Source organism: Balaenoptera borealis (genome assembly GCF_965194805.1).
Source record: "Balaenoptera borealis genome assembly, chromosome: 13".
Taxonomy (NCBI): Eukaryota; Metazoa; Chordata; class Mammalia; order Artiodactyla; family Balaenopteridae; genus Balaenoptera; species Balaenoptera borealis.
In genome coordinates, this window is record NC_138870.1 from 85,973,702 (window position 1) to 85,996,156 (window position 22,455).

Consider the following 22,455-nt stretch of genomic DNA (forward strand, 5'->3'; position numbering starts at 1 on the left):
AGGACAATAACACTTCTACCTCTGTCACCTATTTTTTTTTTTTAAACAAACCAACCAACTAGCTACTAAATCCAGGGTGTGCGGCCTGTATCTTTTCACTGATGTTTCCGGCTGTGGATCTTTGCCATTAGGGAATGTATCATTTACCATTTTCTGTTTTTAGAGCTTAGTCTTCCACCTGAAATAGTGATACATTTAAAACAATGAAATTTCAAAATACTTCGGGAATTCATTATTGAGAGAAAAATAGTACATGCATTAAAATAGAACATATATAGTTATTAAAGAGCAAAAGGCATACTTTAAGTATTGAAACAGAAAGCACTCTAAATACATTTTGGTTTTTGTTTTAATCCTTTTTAATCCCATAATTCAAAAGTAATAATGCTCATTATTAAAAATTCAACTGATTCAGAAGTATGTAAAGAATAAGTGAAAAAATGTTCTTCCTTCCCATGCTATGCCCCACAAGTAAGCTTTGTCAACAGTTTAGTATTTCCTCTATCTATAGGTAATCTCTATATTGTTCTATGACTTATTTAAGATATATTATTCACTGGAAAAAGTACAAAATACTGTGATACCATTTTTAATTTTTAAAGGATATGCATATGTTTATATATGCAAAACATAAATTATTTTCTAGAAGTATGTAGGATAGATTGGCGTTTTTACTTACCATTTGTGCTTCTGTTTGAATTTTTTATCATATAATACTTTTAGTTTCAAAAAGTAAAAATTTAAACATTTTTTTTCAAAATTGAAAAACAAACTTTTAAAGATGAGGATCCATTATAATTGATTTGACCACTGGGTGAGAGCCAGAGAACTTCTTTAAGGCTGTGACTTTAATTCATGTTGTGTTTTTTGGTAAGTCCCTTTCATTTCTCAATTCATAAACTCAAGATAATATAACGCAAAAGATAATCTTTGTAAAAACCTTTGAGGTTTTTGGATGAATGATGACAGATGCATGAGTAATACACCCCAGAGACTGTTTAAAGCAGTTTGAGAATCCACTATTCTACTTTCTCAAGGGGAAAATGGAATTTGGCTGTGGAGCTTTTAGCTACTGACAGATCTGGTGGGACATGGTATTTACAGGCCAATTCAGAAGTCACAAAACCGGTTGTCACCTTTGTTCTCCAATCCACCAAACAAGCAAAAACCATAGCAACAAATCTTCCCAAAGCTTACTTTCTAGTTATTCTGAAATATAAAGGGCTGTGCTCCTAAAAGAGATGAAAAACTCTGGCAGTACCATTTTATTTCACAGCAATGAAAAAAATACCACAATGCTCATTGTCATTGATCACTAATAATGTCAAAATGTCATGAAGATATTTTGGCATTTCGACTCTGCTTTTTTCTATTCTTTATTTTTTCAAGTAGTTATGCAGAACCAGAGTTAGCATTTTTACATGTCTGTTACTGATTTCATTTATGTTTGCACACTGTTTTACATTTTGCAAAATACATTCATCTTCCTTACCTCATTTGACTTAACTTATTTGAATAAAGCCCCTTCAAATGAGTTGCCTTTTGGAAATGGCTTTTGAGACTTCTCTTTAAAACCACTAAACTTTGCAGTCCGTTTTGCTCAGTCTTGTTGTTCTGTAGACAGTTTAACATACAACATAAAATTAGACGTCAAGATTTAACTGTGGCAAAAGACCACATGACAAATGGGAGACTCGAGTAGAGAGGCGCCATGCTTCCCTTCTCCAGTGAAGGACGGTACAAAATTTTGGACAACTTCCCTAACAAAGAAAGGTTCAGTTGAAACTGCAGTAGGCCAAATAGACCCTTGATTTTCAAGTCCCATAAAATGATACCATAAATGCATTCTAAGGGGTGAGTAGGAAGAAAACCAGTCCCAATGCAACTTTGAATTCTGTAGTCACTCAACAAACCCTTCCTGAGGATATTCCTTGTGTAGAGCCATGGTGAAGTATGACATTGTTTTCCTCTATTTTAGGCAGGAAGAAGCTCCGACTGTTTGAATACCTTCATGAATCCCTGTGTAATCCCGAGATGGCATCTTGTATTCAATGGATAGATCAAACCAAAGGCATCTTTCAGTTTGTATCAAAAAACAAAGAAAAACTTGCCCAACTTTGGGGGAAAAGAAAAGGCAATCGGAAGACCATGACTTACCAGAAAATGGCCAGAGCACTGAGGAATTATGGAAGAACTGGGGAAGTCATCAAAATCCGGAGAAAGTTAACTTACCAATTCAGTGAGGCCATTCTCCAAAGACTGTCTCCATCTTATTTCTTGGAAGAAGAGATCTTCTACTCACAGTATGTTCAACCTGATCAAGGATATCTCAGTTTAAATAACTGGAATGCAAATTATAATTATACATACGCCACTTACCATGATCTAAGTCACCCTGATTGCTAAATATACTCATACATCAAAATTTTCTGGCATCAGAAATCCCTACAAGATTTAGGATTTTTCTCTGAAAGCAAATACTGAAAAACAAAACAAAAAACCCAAACTTCATTATTGCTATCTTTTATGAAGTAGCGTATAATCTATACTAACTTGGTGAAAAATTTTGCCAGTGAACAACTTTAAAATGATCAAGTCCCATTTGAAAATATAGACTAAATGTCCTTCCTTTTACTATTGTCTATGTAATACTTCCTTCTAGATTAATAATGCTAGTGGAGATGCTTTGATTTACATATTGATTTAAACATTATTTTCCTGTCATACACTCAGAGGAAAAAAAAAATCATTCTAACATGTATCCAACAGCTTTAGCAACAAAACAAAAAATGATTGCCTGTGTTAGTGTTCCTGCTAAATTACATTCATGGCTTTAAAAATTTCAGTGACTAAAACTAGAACTACCATATGATCCAGCAATTCCACTCCTGGGTATACATCCAAAGAAAATGAAAACACTAATTTGAAAAGCTATATGCACCCCAATGTTCACAGCTGCATTTTTTTTGGCCACACTGCACAGCTTGCAGGATCTCAGTTCCCTGATCAGGGATTGAACCCAGGCCTCTGCAGTGAAAGCGCAGAATCCTAACCACTAGACTACCAGGGAACTCCCATAGCAGCATTATTTATAATAGCCAAGATATGGAAGCAACCTAAGTGTCCACCAACAGATGAATGGATAAAGAAGATGTGGTATATATACACAATTGAGTACTACGCAGCCATAAAATAAGAGTGAAATTTTGTCATTTGCAACAACGTGGATGGACCTGGAGGGTATTATGCTTAGTGAAATAAGTCAGGGAGAGAAAGACAAATACTGTATGTTATCATTTATATGTGGAATCTAAAAATTGAAACAAATGAATATAACAAAATAGAAACAGACTTAAAGATATAGAGAACAAATTAGTTATCAGTGGCGGGAAGGAAGGAGGGAGGGGGCAAGATAGGGGTGGAGTTTTAAAAGGTACAGACTACTATGTATAAAATAAATAAGATACAAGGATGTAATGTATAGCACAGGGAATATAGCCAATATTTTATAATAGCTTTGAATAGAGTATAATCTAGAAAAATATTGAATCACTATGTAGTACACCTAAAACTAATATAATATTGTACATCTGAAACTGATATTGTAAATCAACTATATTTCTATAAAATAAATAAATAAAAATTAAAAAGTAAAAACTTTAGTGGCTATTCTGAACCTATCTTTTTTCTGCACTTCAGACCTCATGGTCTGTAACGCTGCAGCGCTAAAGACACGATGGTCTAGGGAAAATGCCACTTATAAACTCCAAAGTTACGCTTCCCACAAATCATTTCCTTGCATTTCTCTCTAGCTTTGGGTAGATCCAGGAGCTAAAGTTTCTTGCTCTCCTGCCACTCAGCCACGGGGAGGTGCTCTTGCACCGTTACTTCTCTGGCCCAGACTTGGGCCATGATCTCTTCCTTCTTTCCTTGAACTAGCCCAGCTAAACCAGATTGGAACAGTTGGAGGAAAAAAAAAAAAAAGAAAAGAAAGACTTTGATAAAAGATGGAGGCTAGCAAATAATAAACCCTAGAGAGGAGCCAGGATTTAGGCAGTCTTTCTTGGAAGCTATGGTTTATCCTCAACATTCCATAAGAAACCCTGGGAAGAAACCCTTTGTTTCTTACTTGCTGCTTGGCAGGTTTATGCATATGCCATCTGTATTACCATGAAACAAGAGAGCTTCCTTGACTATATGGGCCATCTTCAGTCCAGACCAAGAGGGCCTGGCCAGCAGGTCAAGAGCTCCTTGGAGTTTGTCCTATTAGATTTTCAGCACTGGGACTTCCCTTGTGGTGTAGTGGTTAAGAATCCACCTGCCAATGCAGGGGACATGGGTTCAAGACCTGGTCCAGGAAGATCCCACATGCCGCGGAGCAGCTAAGCCCGTGCGCTGCAACTACTGAGCCCGCGAGCCACAGCTACTGAGCTTGCGAGCCAAAACTACTGAAGCCCGTGTGCCTAGAGCCTGTGTGCCTAGAGCCCGTGCTCCGCAACAAGAGAAGCCACCGCAAGGAGGAGCCCATGCACCTCAACGAAGTATAGCCCCTGTTCGCCACAACTAGGGAAAGCCTGAGCGCAACAACGAAGACCCAACACAGCCAAAAAGAAAATTAATTTAAAAAATATTTGCAGCACTGCCATGATCGTATAGTGGTTAGTACTCTGCATTGTGTCCAGCCTTCCCAGTCTCCCCTTTTCTATTGTGCCCTCCTCCAGGGACTCTTAAGAAAGAACATGGTAGACCCGGAGTGACTAAATGGAGGCTAACTCAATATTGGCCGCATGTAGTCTGAGTTTGCTATAGGCAATCTTTGTGTCCTCCCAAAATTCATGTTGAAACCTAGTCTCCAGTGTGATGTTATTCGTTGGTGGGGTTTTGGAGAGGTGATTAGGTCATGAAGGTAGATCCCTAATGAATGGGTTTAGTGTCCTCATAAAAGAGATCACAGAGAGCTCCCTTTCCCCTTCCACCATGTAAGGGTACGAGAAGACGGTTGTATGAACCAGGAAGTGGGCCCTCAGCAGACACTGAACCTGCCAGCACCTTGATCTTGGACTTCCCAGCTTCCCGAACTGTGAGAAATAAATTTCTGTTGTTTATAAGCCACTTGGTCCATGGTATTCTGTTAGACCAACCCGGACAGACAAAGAAAGTTTCAATTAGTGCTAAAATCAATGTAAGACTCAGCTTTTACACTCATTCTCCCACAAAGAAAATAGGCTTGATACAATATTAATCAAGCACATAAATTTTACCAAAGATTTGAAAGAGGAAATGGTGAAGAGGGTTTACAACAGAAATCATTCAGCCAACAAATTAATAAAATTCTATCAACATTTTACCTCATGCCACAGTCCCTCCTATACCCCATGCAAGCCTGAGGGGTTCATCTTGACAATTTTCCCAAAAGCCCCCAGTCAGCATCAACTCTCTTTTCTACAGAGAGTTATACAGAGTTGCTTCCTCTTGGGCAAAAATCTGGGCTCTGCCTTTTACCTTAAATACATTGATCAAAGCCCATTTTCACAAGCAAGTTCTTGTAAAGATGCTCATACTATCTGCTCAAAGACTAACCCTCTCCATATATTACGGGAAATGTTACTCCCTGCCACCTCCCAAGGACAAGGAAGAGAGACTTCTTAGCCTTTAATCATGGTCCCTCATTTTCTGGTATATGAAATCCCATCCTCCGTCTTGTCACTTTCATCCAGTTGAACAGATGAGTTAAACTCTTCTCTAGTGAGCAGGAGTTCCAAGAAGCAAACTCTATCCGGTTACAGTACATCCCATGGGCAGCTTCCCATTATTTGGTCTTTTGGCCCAGGTATTAAGCATGAAATCTTTCCTTCTTTTAAATCACAGGATCCTCCTCTGGGCTTTGGTCCTGGAGCTTAATGGTTCTTCTGGCTAGTTTATCCTCTTTTCTCTCTTCAGTTATTCCTATTCATAAGGCATAAGTAAGGGCTGAGAATATTTTCTTTTTCCTCATCCCAGCCGTTCTGTGGAAACATTCTATGGGACAGCCTTGCTCAAAGCCATCTCCTTTACTCAATTAAGGAAAAAACCAAAGGCACAAAGTGGATGGCAGCATTAATCACAATACATAAACTGAAAAATAGCTAAAGTAAAGTCCTTTCTTTCTTTCTGCCTCTGTTCCCTCCTTTCTGTCACCCTGTGCCTGGTAGAATATGTTGTACTCTGGGTATCCAGTGCTAAGTGAAACAGATATTGTTCCTCTGTTATGAAGCTTCAGTTCTATCAATATTTAATCAAAGATTTATAAATTCTATCATTATCTAACCAAAATGTACTTAATGGCTTACTGATGAGCAATTTCTTGATGAATTGGGTACACATATGTAGTAAAGTATGTAAAGTGTATTAATATGACAGCATTAATTATATCTAAACTTAACTGTACAGATTAATGTATATACCCATATAACCATCATCCAGATTAAGGTACAGAAACATTTCTAGCACCCCATAAGTGTCTCTCACTTCTCTTCCCAATCTATGCTTACCTTCTTGAACATCATATAAATAGAATTATACAATATATACTCTTTTGCATCTGGTTTTATTTTCCTCAATATAATGTTTATGGAGTTTATCAATGTTGCAGGGTATACCAGAAGTTTATTCTTTTTCATTGCTTTTCGACTGCTGACTTTTAAAGGACAGTACCAATTTTTTTTTTACAGCCCTGATACTTCTTTTAATTTTCAGACTTTATAAATATAAAACAGACCCTGATTATTCCCACACTCACATGGATAGTGTCGCTTTACTATCAAACATCATCCATACCTGTTCTTCAAAGATCTGGAATGACTTTTATACATTCATATAGCCACCACTTTAGTTTATATTTAGATACTTTGGTTCATATATTTTTTCCAACTCATATAATCTGGGTGGAATTTGATTTTGTATTTTGATGGTGTGGATTCTGATAGCAAAGATTTTAATGTAAAATAGGCTTTAAAATTTTACTCCTTTTTCATACGTTGATGAATGTTAATGAAAACATTTTTAAAAATTTATTTATTTTAGGCTGCGTTGGGTCTTCATTGCTGCACGTGGGCTTTCTCTAGTTGCGGCAAGCAGGGGCTACTCTTCATTGCGGTGTGTGGGCTTCTCATTGCCGTGGCTTCTCTTGTTGCAGAGCACGGGCTCTAGGTGCGCGGGCTACAGTAGTCGTGGCTCACGGGCTCAGTAGTTGCGGCTCGCGGGCTCTAGAGCACAGGCTCAGTAGTTGTGGCACATGGGCTTAGTCGCTCCATGGCATGTGGGATCTTCCCAGAGCAAGGCTCGAACCCGTGACCCCTGCATTGGCAGGCGGATTCTCAACCACTGTGCCACCAGGGAAGCCCCAGGAATTTCTTATTGGCTGAGGCTTGGTCATGTGCTTATGCTTGGCTGCAAACAAGGCTAGAAAAGTGACTATCTAGAACTTTCCATTCTTATACTGGGAGACTGTTTCTGCATCCTATCAAGACTCATAAGTTCAAGAATTCCCCAAACATAGAAAAGGGGTTCAGATGCTGGGCAGCCAAAAGAATGACAAAAGTTCATTAGAATTTTAAACTACAATAACAAGGATCAGAGCATGTATAGTTTAATTTTAAAGACCTTTGCCCTACCTGGCTAATCTCCAAAAATACTCTTTGTTCTTAGTACTTCTGTGGTCACAGGAATTTAAACAGTTTCTAAACAACTTTTCCTTATCTTTCTGAGAAGGCAATTTCAGCACGGTATTTAAGTTCTCTAGATATCAAGCAATCTTGTAACATATTTCTATAACCGAAGCTAATCTAAGAAATTAAATCCCATAATTTGTAACTTCCACAGTATGGAGTCTTTACTCAAATCTGTTTTCCTTTGTTCAGGGAATTCTTATAATGTTCCAGTTTCATGATTTAGTTTCATTGAGATTGTCCGAAGAGCTAAAACTAATATAATTAACCAGTTACAAGTATAAAGGTTAACTGATATTCTTTTCCCAAGAGCATTTTTCTGATTGCCAGAGCTGGCCTTGAGGATGTGAGGAGTACACTGGAAGTGCTCAGAGCTCAGTGGTGTCTTAGGACCAGCTCTCAACCAATGAAGGTTGGGGGCTGGTAGATACTTACCTCTGCTTCTTCACCTCTTAGTTAGAATAATGCTGAGATGCGTTCTTACACTTTCCTATTCCCCTAATGCTGTTTCCTGGAACCACCTCTCAAACTACTAACATTCACCTTCTTGTCTCAGTTTTGGCTTCTGGAGGAAGGGGAGGACCCAACACAAGCCATTAAGTGAATCAAATTACTTAGGACACTCAGTTTTATCAATTATGGCTGAGAACAGTGGACCAGCAGTTAGAACTTACTAGAATACTAGTATGTTTGCTGTCTCCTCTCTCTCTCTTCCAAGCAGGCTATGCCATGAGTCACGCTGGGTGTTAACGGCCCCATTTGATAGATGGAAAAACTGATGCTGGAAGAATTTAAGTATCTTTTCTAAAGCCACCCTGCTAATGAGTGTCCCACTGTGAATTTGAACTCAGGTCCATCTAATTCTTTCTACTATGCCATACCATCTGCTGATGTCAAGACCATCTTAAGTATGCATGAATATAGGTTCTCTCCTGTGCCAGTGCTAGATCTTCGTAACACTATCATTTTGCAGAAAAGCCTTTGCTAAATTTATTAAATGACATTAACAAAAATCATATATAAAATCACCACCTTCTCTCCATCACTGTTGATGGGGGTGTATATTAGTACAATCTTTGGAGGACAATGTGACTATATTAATCAAAGCTTTAAAACACATAGCTAAAAATTACCGTATTTTTAATTTATATCCAGGTTCTGATGTACAGAATTTAAACTTCAAATAGTTCTGAAAGGCTTATAATGGGAAACAACAGAACCCTCCTCCAACCCTTTCCTCTTCCAGGCAAACACGTCACATTCTTTTGGCTGTTTCTTCTGTATTTACGACACATGTCTAAATAAATGTCATTTCTGCTTTTTTTTTTTTTTTGGTTTCCCAACTTTACATATTATCAATTGACATTATCAACCTGCCCCCACTTATAGGATATCAGGCTTCCTCTCATTTTGCTAAGGCACATCTTCAAAGAGCTTCTTTTTTCTTTCTTTTTTTTGAAGTTTATTTATTTTATTTATTTATTTTTGGCTGCCTTGGGTCTTCGTTGCTGCACGCGGGCTTTCTCTGGTTGTGGCGAGCGGGGGCTACTCTTCGTTGCGGTGCACAGGCTTCTCATTGCGGTGGCTTCTCTTGTTGCGGAGCACGGGCTCTAGGCACGCGGGCTTCAGGAGTTGTGGCTCGCGGGCTCTAGAGCGCAGGCTCAGTAGTTGTGGCACATGGGCTTAGCTGCTCTGCGGCATGTGGGATCTTCCCAGACCAGGGCTCCAACCTGTGTCCCCTGCATTGGCAGGCGGATTCTTAACCACTGCACCACCAGGGAGGTCCCAAAGAGCTTCTTAATATAACTTCATAACAGGTTAATGTTTTTAGCACCTGTAGGTGTAAAAATACCTTCATTTTATTCTCATATTGATTTTTAGTTTGACTGGGTAACAGGTGTCCTGAATTTGGGAGGCATTTTTCCATCACCTTCTCACATTCACTGTTTTTCGAGACATCAGATGCCCTTCAGATAGTGGCTCCTTTTCTTTCCTTTTCTGAAAGCTTTTGGATCTCCTTTTTAACCTGGGTGCTCTAAAATTTCTTGATTTTGCCCTGGCATGGGTATTTTTTTAACATATTATGCTGAACATTTAGTGCAGCTTTCAAACCTGAAAACTCATGCTTTTCAGTTGTAGGCTATTTTTATTGTTATTTCTTTGATAATTTCCTCCCCACTATTTTCTCTGTTTCACACTTCGCAAATCCTATTAGACCTCATGAATTGGTCCTGTAAATCTTATCATTTCTCTTCTCTCTGTCTCTCTCTTTCTCTCTTTGATGCATGTACATATGCATTGCAATTATTCATTTGTTTATTTTTAAATTAATTTTTATTGGAGTATAGTTGCTTTACAATGTTGTTTTGCAATTATTTATTGATGACCAGTCTGTGGGCTAACACAAGCACTATATCTTTTGTTATTAATAAGCCTGGTAGAAACTGAACACAACAGGTTTAGCCAGGACTTACTGTAAATGCCACCACGACATTCATGAGAAAATTTTCAGTAGCTTGGAGAAGTCAGGAGAGAGAGATTTTTAATCTTTTGAGCATAAATGGCAATTAAAGTACTGGACATAAAATTTATTTTAGAAAGAATACAGAGTGAGAACCAAACTGTGTAGTTAATAAACAGAAGATGACTTTAAAAGAGAGAAAATTGAATTATAACCCCAAGTGTAAAATAAATATCTATGGGTCCATATTGGTATAAATAAATGATTTAATAAATTAATTAAGGACAGTAGACAAATGTTGGATGCAGAAGAATTCTGAATAATTTATATAGATACTCTACCCTCAGGAAGATGGAGGAGAGGGCTTCCCTGGTGGCGCAGCGGCTAAGAATCCGCCTGCCAATGCAGGGGACTCAGGTTCGAGCCCTGGTCTGGGACGATCCCACATGCTGCGGAGCAACTAAGCCCGGGAACCACAACTACTGAGCCTGCGTGCTGCAACTACTGAAGCCCGCGTGCTTAGAGCCCATGCCCCGCAACAAGAGAAGCCACCAGAATGAGAAGCCCGCACACCTCAATGAAGAGTAGCCCCCACTCACCACAACTAGAGAAAGCCCGTGAGCAGCAATGAAGACCCAATGCAGCCAAAAATAAATAAATAAATAAATTTATTTAAAAAGAAGAAGAAGGTGGAGGAGAGCTGTCCACCTTCCTTACAGTAGAGAAAACTAACACTACCTCAGCCAGGTAACTAAGGTTAGCAACATCAATGGTGAGTCATATTGACAGTCTATACCCTTGATTGGATGTCATGACAATATCACTTCACCTCTGGGGTCTTCCTCCCCCAGAACCCACAACCCTAGTCTAATCATGAGAAAACATCAGACAAATACCACTTTGGGGACATTCTACCAAAATACCTAACCAGTAATCCTCAAAAATGTCAATATCATCAAAAACAATGGAAGAAACTAAAGTAACCTCATGTTATCTCTTAGAGTCACCTCATAGTTTTTTGCTTTGTTTGTTTTTTAGTACATCCTTTCCTATTACCCACCACCCTTTCTCAACGTTTCCTTAACTTAATTAAATTAAATCCTAAAAAATGCTGCTGACTTGTAGCTTCCAAGTCTGCATAACGTTGTAGCTCCTGAAACCACAAATAGCTGGTACCTTCTGCCTTTATCTCTAAATTCAAATCCCCAAACATATAATTGACTTGAGCAACCTGTATTTGGTACTAGTTTTCAGATGTCATTAATTATTGGCTCATCTGTAAAAGGGTTCCTTCTTCAGTTGGGTGCTCACCCTAGCTCCATTTAACTGTGACTGGTGAAGATGGGCAAACATTATCTGAGAAAGGGTATGCTTAGGGTGGGCACCTCCAAAATATTTCTACTGCAGCTACTGTGGTTAAGAGAACACAACACCTTAGAGTGGTGATATAGGTAGTATAATAACTGCCAGAGATGGCCATGTCCTAATCTCCAGAACCTGTGAATATTATGTTACATGGCAAAGGAGTACTTATGGTGCAGATGCAATTAAGGTTGTTGATTAGCTGACCTTAAAATAGGGAGATTATCCTGATTACCCAGGTGGGTCCAATGGAATCATTCACAAGCATCCTTAAAGGTAGAAGAGGGAGGCAGAAGAGTCAATGTTAGAGTGATGAGATGTGAGAAAGACTCAACCAGAGGTTGCTCGCTTTGAAGATGGAAGGGGCCCAAGAGCAAATGAATGTAGGCAGCCTCTAGAAGCTGGAAAATGCAAGAAAAAATATTCTCCTCTAGATCCTCCAGAAGGGAGTGCAGTCCTGCCGACATCTTGATTTCAGCCCACGGAGACCCACTTTTTGGACATCTGTCCTATAGATTGTAAGAATATAATTTTTTCTTTGTTGTTTTAATTGAAGCAGAGTTGATTTACAATATTGCAAGAGTTCCCTTTCAGGTGTATGGAATAGTGATTCAGTTTTTTTTTTTTTTTTTGCAGATTATATTCCATTATAGGTTGCTATAAGATATTGGATATAATTCCCTGAGCTGTACAGTAAACCCTTGTTGCTCATTTATTTTATGTATAGTAGTTTGTATTTGTTAATCCCATCCTCCTAATTAGTCCCTCCCCCTGCTCTGGTAACCATAAATTTTTTTTCTATGTCTATGAGTCTGTTTTATATATAGATTCACTTGAATTATTTTTTAGATTCCACGTATAAGTGATATCATGCAGTATTTTTCTCTCTTTTTCTGACTTATTTCACTAAGCATAATATTCTCTAGATCCATCCATGTTGCTGCAAATGGCAATATTTCATTCTTTTTACAGCTGAATAATATTCCAGTGTCTTAAGCCAATTGTCTGTTGATGGGCACTTGGATTGTTTCCATGTCTTTACTATCGTAAATATGCTGCTGTGTACATCAGGGTGCATGTATCTTTTCAAATTAGAGTTTTCTTCTTTCCTGGATGTATATCCAGGAGTAGGATTGCTGGATCATATGGTAGCTCTATTTGTAGTTTTTTTTTAAGGAACCTCGATACCATTTTCCACAGTGGCTACACCAATTTACATTCCCACCAACAGTGTACAAGGGTTCCCTTTTCTCCACACCCTTTCCAGCATTTATTTGTAGACTTTTTGATGATATCCATCCTGACCAGTGTGAGGTGATACCTCATGGTGGTTTTGATTTGCATTTCTCTAATAATTAGCTATACTGAGCATCTTTTCATGTGTCTGTTGGTCATCTGTATATCTTCTTTGGAAAAATGTCTATTTAGTTTTTCTGCCCACTTTTTGATTGAGCTGTTTTTTGATACTGAGTTTTATGAGCTGTTTATATATTAACCCCTTGTCAGTTACATCATTTGCAAATATTTTCTCCCATTCTGTAAGCTGTCTTTTCATTTTGTTGATGGTTTTCTTTGCTGTCCAAAAGCTTTTAACTTTGATTAGGTCCCATTTATTTCTCTTCTATTTTTCTTTTTTCTCTCTCTCTCTCTCTCTTCTATTTTTCATTTCTTTTCCAGTTTCTGGGTAATTTCCTTAATTTCATATTCCAACTCCTCAACTAAATTTCATTTTAGATGTTACATTTTAAATATCCAAATGTTTTATCTTGTTTTCTGACTTTTCATTTTCATTATGTCTTGTTTTTATTCTATGGGCACATTATCCTCTCTCTCTAAAGTTATTAAATATATGTATGAAGCTTTAAGTTTTTCTCCATTTCCAGTATAATCTCCTTTCTTTCCAAGCACCCCCCTCTACTTTATTTTTCCTATTTGCTTTTTCTTCTTTGCTTCCCTTTGCGTTTTTTGTTTGCGACTTTCTTCAAATGTATGGTGATTCTTATCTCTCCACTAATGTGTAAGGCACTAAAAAACATTTTTGGATAGAACTTGCTGACTATGGGCTTCACTTCAAGATGTTATTGTTGGGAGCTGGCTATTTCTTTGGGGGTCCCAAATATCAGCACCAGCAAAAGAATCTTCCTGAGAAGAATGTTACTAGGGAGACTGAAAAGACATAAAACCAGTTCCTGGGGTTCTCAGAGCAGGTTGAATAAGGGTCTAGAGATCCCACCATTCAGTAAGCAGATGTTCACTTAATATTAGTGTTTTCAACTTCACACTTAACTCTACTTTCCAACCTAAGTTGGAGCCATTCTGATCCAATTTCTCTACATAATAAATCTGTGACCTCCTATTAGATAGAAGAATTATTTTCTGGATACAGGACCTGGGGATGCAACTTCCCCATTTAAAAACTTTCAACTAATCACTCTATTTTCAACTCAGTGTTGCTCACTGCTTTCCATGATACCTGGCGCTTCCAAGTTTTGAACTTCTCAGGCAGAGACAAACCAGCTTGGTTCTTAAGTTTCTTCTTCTGTGTACATGTGGATTGAAGCTTTCTCTTCTTGACCAAGGCAGTTAATACCCCTCCATTGGATCATTTATGGGTCTGTCTCTACTGTCTGTTTTTGCTGTTGGTTCTATTTCTCGGTATGTCTGGTAATTTTAAGTTGAATGCCAGACATTGAATATGAAAAATTATAAAATCTAGATGATATTATTTCCCACCAGAAAGGATTTATCTTAGCTTTGATTGGAAGATAGATTAGGCGTAGATCACCTTAATTCAGTCAGGGACTGAGCTAATACAAGACTGGGTTTCAGTCTTTATAAGGTATAACTTATTTTCTATACAATCTCATAAATTATATCCCTGCATATATGTTATACCTAAATCTTAAAATTTCACTTTAAGGGCCCTGAACCAAGATGGCAGAGTAGAAGGACATGCTCTCACTCCCTCTTGTGAGAACACCAGCATCACAACTAGCTGCTGGACAATCATCGACAGGAAGACACCGGAACTCACCAAAATAGATACCCCACATCCAAAGGCAAAGGAGAAGCCACAGTGAGACGGTAGGAGGGGTGCAATCACAGTAAAATCAAATCCCATAACTGCTGGGTGGGTGACTCACAGACTGGAGAACACTTATATCACAGAAGTCCACCCACTGGAGTGAAGGTTCTGAGCCCCACGTCAGGCTTCCCAACCTGGGGGTCTGGCAACGGGAGGAGGAATTCCTAGAGAATCAGACTTTGAAGCCTAGTGGGAATTGATTGCAGGACTTCAACAGGACTAGGGGAAACAGAGACTCCACTCTTGGAGGGCATACACAAAGTAGTGTGTGCATTGGGACCCAGGGAAGGGGCAGTGACCCCACAGGAGACTGAACCAGACCTACCTGCTACTGTTGGAGGGTCTCCTGCAGAGGCAGGGTGTGGCTGTGGCTCACCATGGGGACAAGGCCACTGGCAGCAGAAGTTCTAGGAAGTACTCCTTGGCGTGAGCCCTCCAAGAGTCTGCCATTAGCCCCACCAAAGAGCCCAGATAGGCTCCAGTGTTGGGTTGCCTCAGGCCAAACAACCAACAGGGAGGGCACCCAGCCCCACCCATCAACACTGAAGTGGATTAAAGTTTTACTGAGCTCTGCCCACCAGAGCAACAGTCAGCTCTACCTACCACCAGTCCCTCCCATCAAGCCTCTTAGATAGCCTCATACACCAGAGGGCAGACAGCAGAAGCAAGAAGAACTACAATTCTGCAGCCTGTGGAACAAAAACCACATTCACAGAAAGATAGACAAGATGAAAAGGCAGAGGGCTATGTACCAGATGAAGGAACAAGATAAAACCCCAGAAAAACAACTAAATGAAGTGGAGATAGGCAACCTTCCAGAAAAAGAATTCAGAATAATGATAGTGAAGATGATCCAGGACCTCGGAAAAACAATGGAGGCAAAGATCGAGAAGATGCAAGAAATGTTTAACAAAGACCTAGAAGAATTAAAGAACAAACAAACAGAGACGAACAATACAATAACTGAAATAAAAACTACACTAGAAGGAATCAATAGGAGAATAACTGAGGCAGAAGAACAGATAAGTGACCTGGAAGACAGAATGGTGGAATTCACTGCTGTGGAACAGAATAAAGAAAAAAGAATGAAAAGAAATGAAGACAGCCTAAGAGACTTCTGGGACAAGATTAAATGCAACAACATTCGCATTATAGGGGTCCCAGAAGGAGAAGAGAGAGAGACAAGACCCGAGAAAATATTTGAAGGATTATAGTCGAAAACTTCCCTAACATGGGAAAGGAAATAGCCACCCAAGTCCAGGAAGCGCAGAGAGTCCCATACAGGATAAACCCAAGGAGAAACACGCCGAGACACACAGTAATCAAATTGGCAAAAATTAAAGACAAAGAATAATTATTGAAAGCAGCAAGGGAAAAACGCCAAATAACATACAAGGGAACTCCCATAACATTAACAGCTGATTTCTCAGCAGAAACTCTACAAGCCAGAAGGGAGTGGCATGATATACTTAAAGTGATGAAAGGGAAGAACCTACAACCAAGATTACTCTACCCAGCAAGGATCTCATTCAGATTCGATGGAGAAATCAAAAGCTTTACAGACAAACAAAAGCTAAGAGAATTCAACACCACCAAACCAGCTTTACAACAAATGCTAACCTACAACCAAGATTACCCGGCAAGGATCTCATTCAGATTCGATGGAGAAATCAAAAGCTTTACAGACAAGCAAAAGCTAAGAGAATTCAGCACCACCAAACCAGCTTTACAACAAATGCTAAAGGAAATTCTCTAAGTGGGAAACACAAGAGAAGAAAAGGACCTACAAAAACAAACCCAAAACAATTAAGAAAATGGCCATAGGAACATACATAATACCTTAAATGTGAATGGATTAAATGCTCCAACCAAAAGACACGGGCTTGCTGAATGGATACGAAAACAAGACCCATCTATATGCTGTCTACAAGAGACCCACTTCAGACCTAGGGACACATACAAACTGAAAGTGAGGGGATGGAAAAAGATATTCCAGGCAAATGGAAATCAAAAGAAAGCTGGAGTAGCAAGACTCATATAAGATAAAATAGACTTTAAAATAAAGAAAGTTACAAGAGACAAGGAAGGACACTACATAATGATCAAGGGATCAATCCAAGAAGAAGATAGAACAATTATAAATATATATGCTCCTAACATAGGAACACCTCAATACATAAGGCAACTGCTAACAGCTCTAAAAGAGGAAATCGACAGTAACACAATAATAGTGGGGGACTTTAACACCTCACTTACACCAATGGACAGAACATCCAAAATGAAAATAAATAAGGAAACAGAAGCTTTAAATGACACAATAGACCAGATAGATTTAATTGATATTTATAAGACACTCCATGCAAAAACAGCAGATTACACTTTCTTCTCAAGTGCGCATGGAACATTCTCCAGGGTAGATCACATCTGGGGTCACAAATCAAGCCTCAGTAAATTTAAGAAAATTGAAATCATATCAAGCATCTTTTCTGACCACAATGCTATGAGATTAGAAATGAATTACAGGGAAAAAACATAAAAAACACAAACACATGGAGGTTAAACAATACGTTACTAAATAACCAAGAGATCACTGAAGAAATCAAAGAGGAAATCAAAAAATACCTAAAGACAAATGACAATGAAAACACGATGATCCGAAACCTATGGGATGCAGCAAAAGGAGTTCTAAGAGGGAAGTTTATAGCTATATAAGCCTACCTCAAGAAACAAGAAAACTCTCAAATAAACCATCTAACCTTACACCTAAAGGAACTAGAGAAAGAACAAACAAAACCCTAAGTTAGCAGAAGGAAAGAAGTCATAAAGATCAGAGCAGAAATAAATGAAAAAGAAATGAAGGAAACAAGAGCAAAGATCAATAAAACTAAAAGCTGGTTCTTTGAGAAGATAAACAAAATTGATAAACCATTAGCCAGACTCATCAAGAAAAAGAGGGAGAAGACTCAAATCAATAAAATTAGAAATGAAAAAGGAGAAGTTACAACAGACACCACAGAAATACAAAACATCCTAAGAGACTACTACAAGCACCTCTATGCCAAAAAAATGGACAACCTGGAAGAAATGGACAAATTTTTAGAAAGGTATAACCTTCCAAGACTGAACCAGGAAGAAACAGAAAACATGAACAGACCAATCACAAGTAATGAAATTGAAACTGTGATTAAAAATCTTCCAACAAACAAAAGTCCAGGACCAGATGGCTTCACAGGTGAATTCTATCAAACATTTAGAGAAGAGCTAACACCCATCCTTCTAAAACTCTTCCAAAAAGTTGCGGAGGAAGGAACACTCCCAAACTCATTCTATAAGGCCACCATCACCCTGATACCAAAACCAGACAAAGATACTACAAAAAGAGAAGATTACAGACCAATATCACTGATGAATATAGATGCAAAAATCCTCAACAAAATACTAGCAAACAGAATCCAACAGCACATTAAAAGGATCATACACCATGATCAAGTGGTGTTTATCCCAGGAATTCCAGGATTCTTCAATATGTGCAAATCAATCAATGTGATACACCATATTAACAAATTGAAGAACAAAAACCATATGATCATCTCAATAGGTGCAGAAAAAGCTTTTGACAAAATTCAACACCCATTTATGATAAAAACTCTCCAGAAAGTGGGCATAGAGGGAACCTACCTCAACATAATAAAGGCCATATACGACAAACCCACAGCAAACATCATTCTCAATGGTGAAAACCTGAAAGCATTTCCTCTAAGATCAGGAACAAGACAAGGATGTCCACTCTCACCACTAGTATTCAACATAATTTTGGAAGTCCTAGCCACAGCTATCTGAGAAGAAAAAGAAATAAAAAGAATACAAATTGGAAAAGAAGAAGTAAAACTGTCACTTTTTACAGACATGACATGATACTATACATAGAGAATCCTAAAAATGCCACCAGAAAACTACTAGAGCTAATCAATGAATTTGGTAAAGTTGCAGGATACAAAATTAATGCACAGAAATCTTTTGCATTCCTATAAACCAATGATGAAAAATCTGAAAGAGAAATTAAGGAAACACTCCCATTTACCATTGCAAGAAAAAGCATAAAATACTTAGGTATAAACCTACCTAGGGAGACAAAAGACCTGTATGCAGAAAACTATAAGACACTGATGAAAGAAATTAAAGATGATACCAACAGATGGAGAGATATACCAAGTTCTTGGATTGGAAGAATCAATATTGTGAAAATGACTATACTACCCAAAGCAATCTACAGATTCAATGCAATCTCTATCAAATTACCAATGGCATTTTTTACAGAACTAGAACAAAAAATCTTAAAATTTGTATGGAGACACAAAAGACCCCAAATAGCCAAAGCAGTCTTGAGGGAAAAAAACGGAGCTGGAGGAACCAGACTCCCTGACTTAAGACTATACTACAAAGCTACAGTAATCAAGACAATATGGTACTGGCACAAAAACAGAACATAGATCAATGGAACAAGATAGAAAGCTCAGAGATAAGCCCACTCACCTATGGTCAACTAATCTATGACAAAGGAGGCAAGGATATACAATGGAGAAAAGACAGTCTCTTCAATAAGTGGTGCTAGAAAAACTGGACAGCTACATGTAAAAGAATGAAATTAGAACACCCCCTAACACCATACACAAAAATAAATTCAAAATGGATTAGAGACCTAAATATAAGACCGGACACTATAAAACTCTTAGAGGAAAACATAGGAAGAACACTCTTTGACATAAATCACAGCAAGATCTTTTTTGATCCACCTCCTAGGGTAATGGAAATAAAACAAAAATAAACAAATGGGACCTAATAAAACTTCAAAGCTTTTGCGCAGCAAAGGAAACCATAAGGCGAAAAGACAACCCTCAGAATGGGAGAGAATATTCGCAAATGAATCAACCGACAAAGGATTAATCTCCAAAATATATAAACAGCTCATGCAGCTCAATATTAAAACAACAAACAACCCACTCCAAAAATGGGCAGAAGACCTAAATAGATATTTCTCCAAAGAAGATATACAGATTGCAACAAACACATGAAAGGATGCTCAACGTCACTAATCATTAGAGAAATGCAAATCAAAACTACAATGAGGTATCACCTCACACCAGTTAGAATGGGCATCATCAGAAAATCTACAAACAACAAATGCTGGAGAGGGTGTGGAGAAAAGGGAACCCTCTTGCACTGTTGGTGGGAATGTAAACTGATATAGCCACTATGGAGAACAGTATGGAGGTTCCTTAAAAAACTAAAAATAGAATTACCATATGACCCAGCAATCCCACTACTGAGCATATACCCAGAGAAAACCATAATTCAAAAAGACACAGGCATCCCAATATTCATTGCAGCACTATTTACAATAGCCAGGTCATGGAAGCAACATAAATGCCCATCGACAGATGAATGGATAAAGAAGAGGTGGCACATAAATACAATGAAATATTACTCAGCCATAAAAGGGAACGAAATTGGGTCATTTGCTGAGACGTGGATGGATCTAGAGACTGTCATACAGAGTGAAGTGAGTCAGAAAGAGAAAAACAAACATCGTATATTAACGCATATATGTGGAACCTAGGAAAACGGTACAGATGAACCGGTTTGCAGGGCAGAAATTGAGACACAGATGTAGAGAACAAACGTATAGACACCAAGGGGGGAAAGCAGTGGGGGTGGGGGTCGTGGTGTGCTGAATTGGGCGATTGGGATTGACATGTATACACTGATGTGTATAAAATTGATGACCAATAAGAACCTGCTGTATAAAAAATTAAATAAAATAAAATTCAAACATTTAAAAAAAATTTCACTTTAAAAAGTCTGTTGTGTGGGGCTTCCCTGGTGGTACAGTGGTTAAGAATCCGCCTGCCAATGCAGGGGACACGGGTTCGAGCCCTGGTCCGGGAAGATCCCACATGCCGCAGAGCAACTAAGCCCGTGAGCCACAACTACTGAGCTCCTGTGCCACAACTACTGAAGCCCACGTGCCTAGAGCCCGTGCTCCGCAACAAGAGAAGCCACCTCAATGAGAAGCCCGCACACCACAACAAAGAGTAGCCCCCACTTGTTGCAACTACAGAAAGCCCGTGTCAGCAATGAAGACCCAACACAGCCAAAAATAATAAAATAAAAAAATTTAGAGTCTGTTGTGTGATTTTAAAAAATAAATAAGATAATGAGAGTTTTGTAAACATATACTTTTCAAACTATATATATATATTTCCTAGGAATAATAGGAAATGTACCATGTTGTTGGAAATTGGTGTTAAGCTATAGGATTAACATGCTACTTTATTTTGGAGAATAAATTTTACTCACAGATAGAAATGATAAAAATCATTATTTTTTCATTAAAACAAATTTCATTGTATTAATGATAGAATACAGTATTTCCATGAATTCTTATGCTAAATCATAAAATGATTTTTCACTTCTGGTGGATTGTTTTAGTTTACGTACCCCAGGAGTCATTCTCCTTGAAATTTAGGGGGGGAAGTTTGAGAAGCACTGATTACAGCTCATCTTCTTCTTCCTCCTTCTTTATTGCTCTAATGGGTAGGAAATTCAGAACATCATATCCCAGACATTCAGTAATAAGCAATCCCATTAATTTTCGTTATCCATTTATTTAAACACTCATTCATGACTTCTGATTTAATTATCACTCTTGTTTGTATTTGCTTTCTGTTTTTTGTTCCTTATCTTTATTTATCAAATACATCTTTATGTGTATTCATTATCTGCTGCTTTATAAACTTTTTGGGAAGTAGATGGGGGCATAAACTATTTCTATTTTTATCTACCTATCACATTATTTTACTCATTGTCTTTTTGGGTAAGTTTATTTTGAGTTTTTCTTCAAAGACAGTGACATGACATTAATTTTGTATGGCACTTTTATTAAAATCACTAGGAAATTAACCTAATCTAATACAAGGAGGTTAGATAATCAGTGTAAGAGACATTAGTATTCCTTAGGCTATCTAAAAGGAATAATTATATTGCTGTACTTTAAAATACATAAGGCACTTTAAAATACAAGGAAAACCATCAGTTCTATGCATTTGGGCACAAGAAACCTGTATTTCTCCTAGGTTTTCCTAAGCAAATTTTTTCAGAGGCAAAAACAACCCAACATTTTAAATGGGTATTTTTAGAAGCATTTATATGTAGGGGCCACATGATATCATGATGATGTAAAAACATTTTTGTAGAGCAGGAATATCCTATCATGTCCCCTGAGTGGCAGAAGGAATACGTCATTCCAACCCATAAAAATATTTTTGCTATCTTATTACCTCCATACTGAATAACTTAATCAGATCATTTGACTTTGTGGAGTACAAAGCGACTCATTTTGGCTGCAGTAAATGAGAGAACTTTTAAAATTATTTCTTAGATTGGCATATGACTTTTGATAAGGGAATTGTGACTACCTGGGGGGGAATTTGTAGGAGAAAGGAAATGACAAATAAATTAAATAGGTGAAAGAGCATTACAATGAGGCTTATGGCACAGAAAATATCATCCACATAACAAGGTATAGGGGTGTTATGCTTTTTAAAAATGAGTGTGAGTGTATACCAGACTTAGTGTAGAAAAGACTGTGTTTGAATCTTCAGGATTGGACAGTGATTTAAAATTTTTGACACAATTTATTCATTGTTATAATGTAGATATTACTCTCTCTCAAGGCTGTCCTGAGGGCTAAATGACATACCGATATTCACTCCATTTAAAAGTGGCCCCAATATAACTTAATTTCTCATTTTCTCGATGCGATGTTCAAAAAATGTTATAAG

At 38.0% G+C, this 22,455-nt stretch overlaps 1 protein-coding gene across 3 annotated transcripts in view; it reads left to right on the top strand.

Annotated features, from left to right (window-relative positions):
• The window catches only part of SPIC (Spi-C transcription factor), a 28,784-nt gene extending 13,945 nt beyond the window's left edge, over positions 1–14,839 (top strand). For all 3 annotated transcript variants that reach the window (XM_082350321.1, XM_082350322.1, XM_082350323.1), the window contains one exon: positions 1,979–14,839. In XM_082350321.1, coding sequence (XP_082206447.1) covers positions 1,979–2,406 — 428 coding nt within the window. In that variant the 3' untranslated portion in view covers positions 2,407–14,839. The remainder of the gene's footprint in view (positions 1–1,978) is intronic.
• The last annotated feature ends 7,616 nt before the right edge of the window (positions 14,840–22,455 follow it).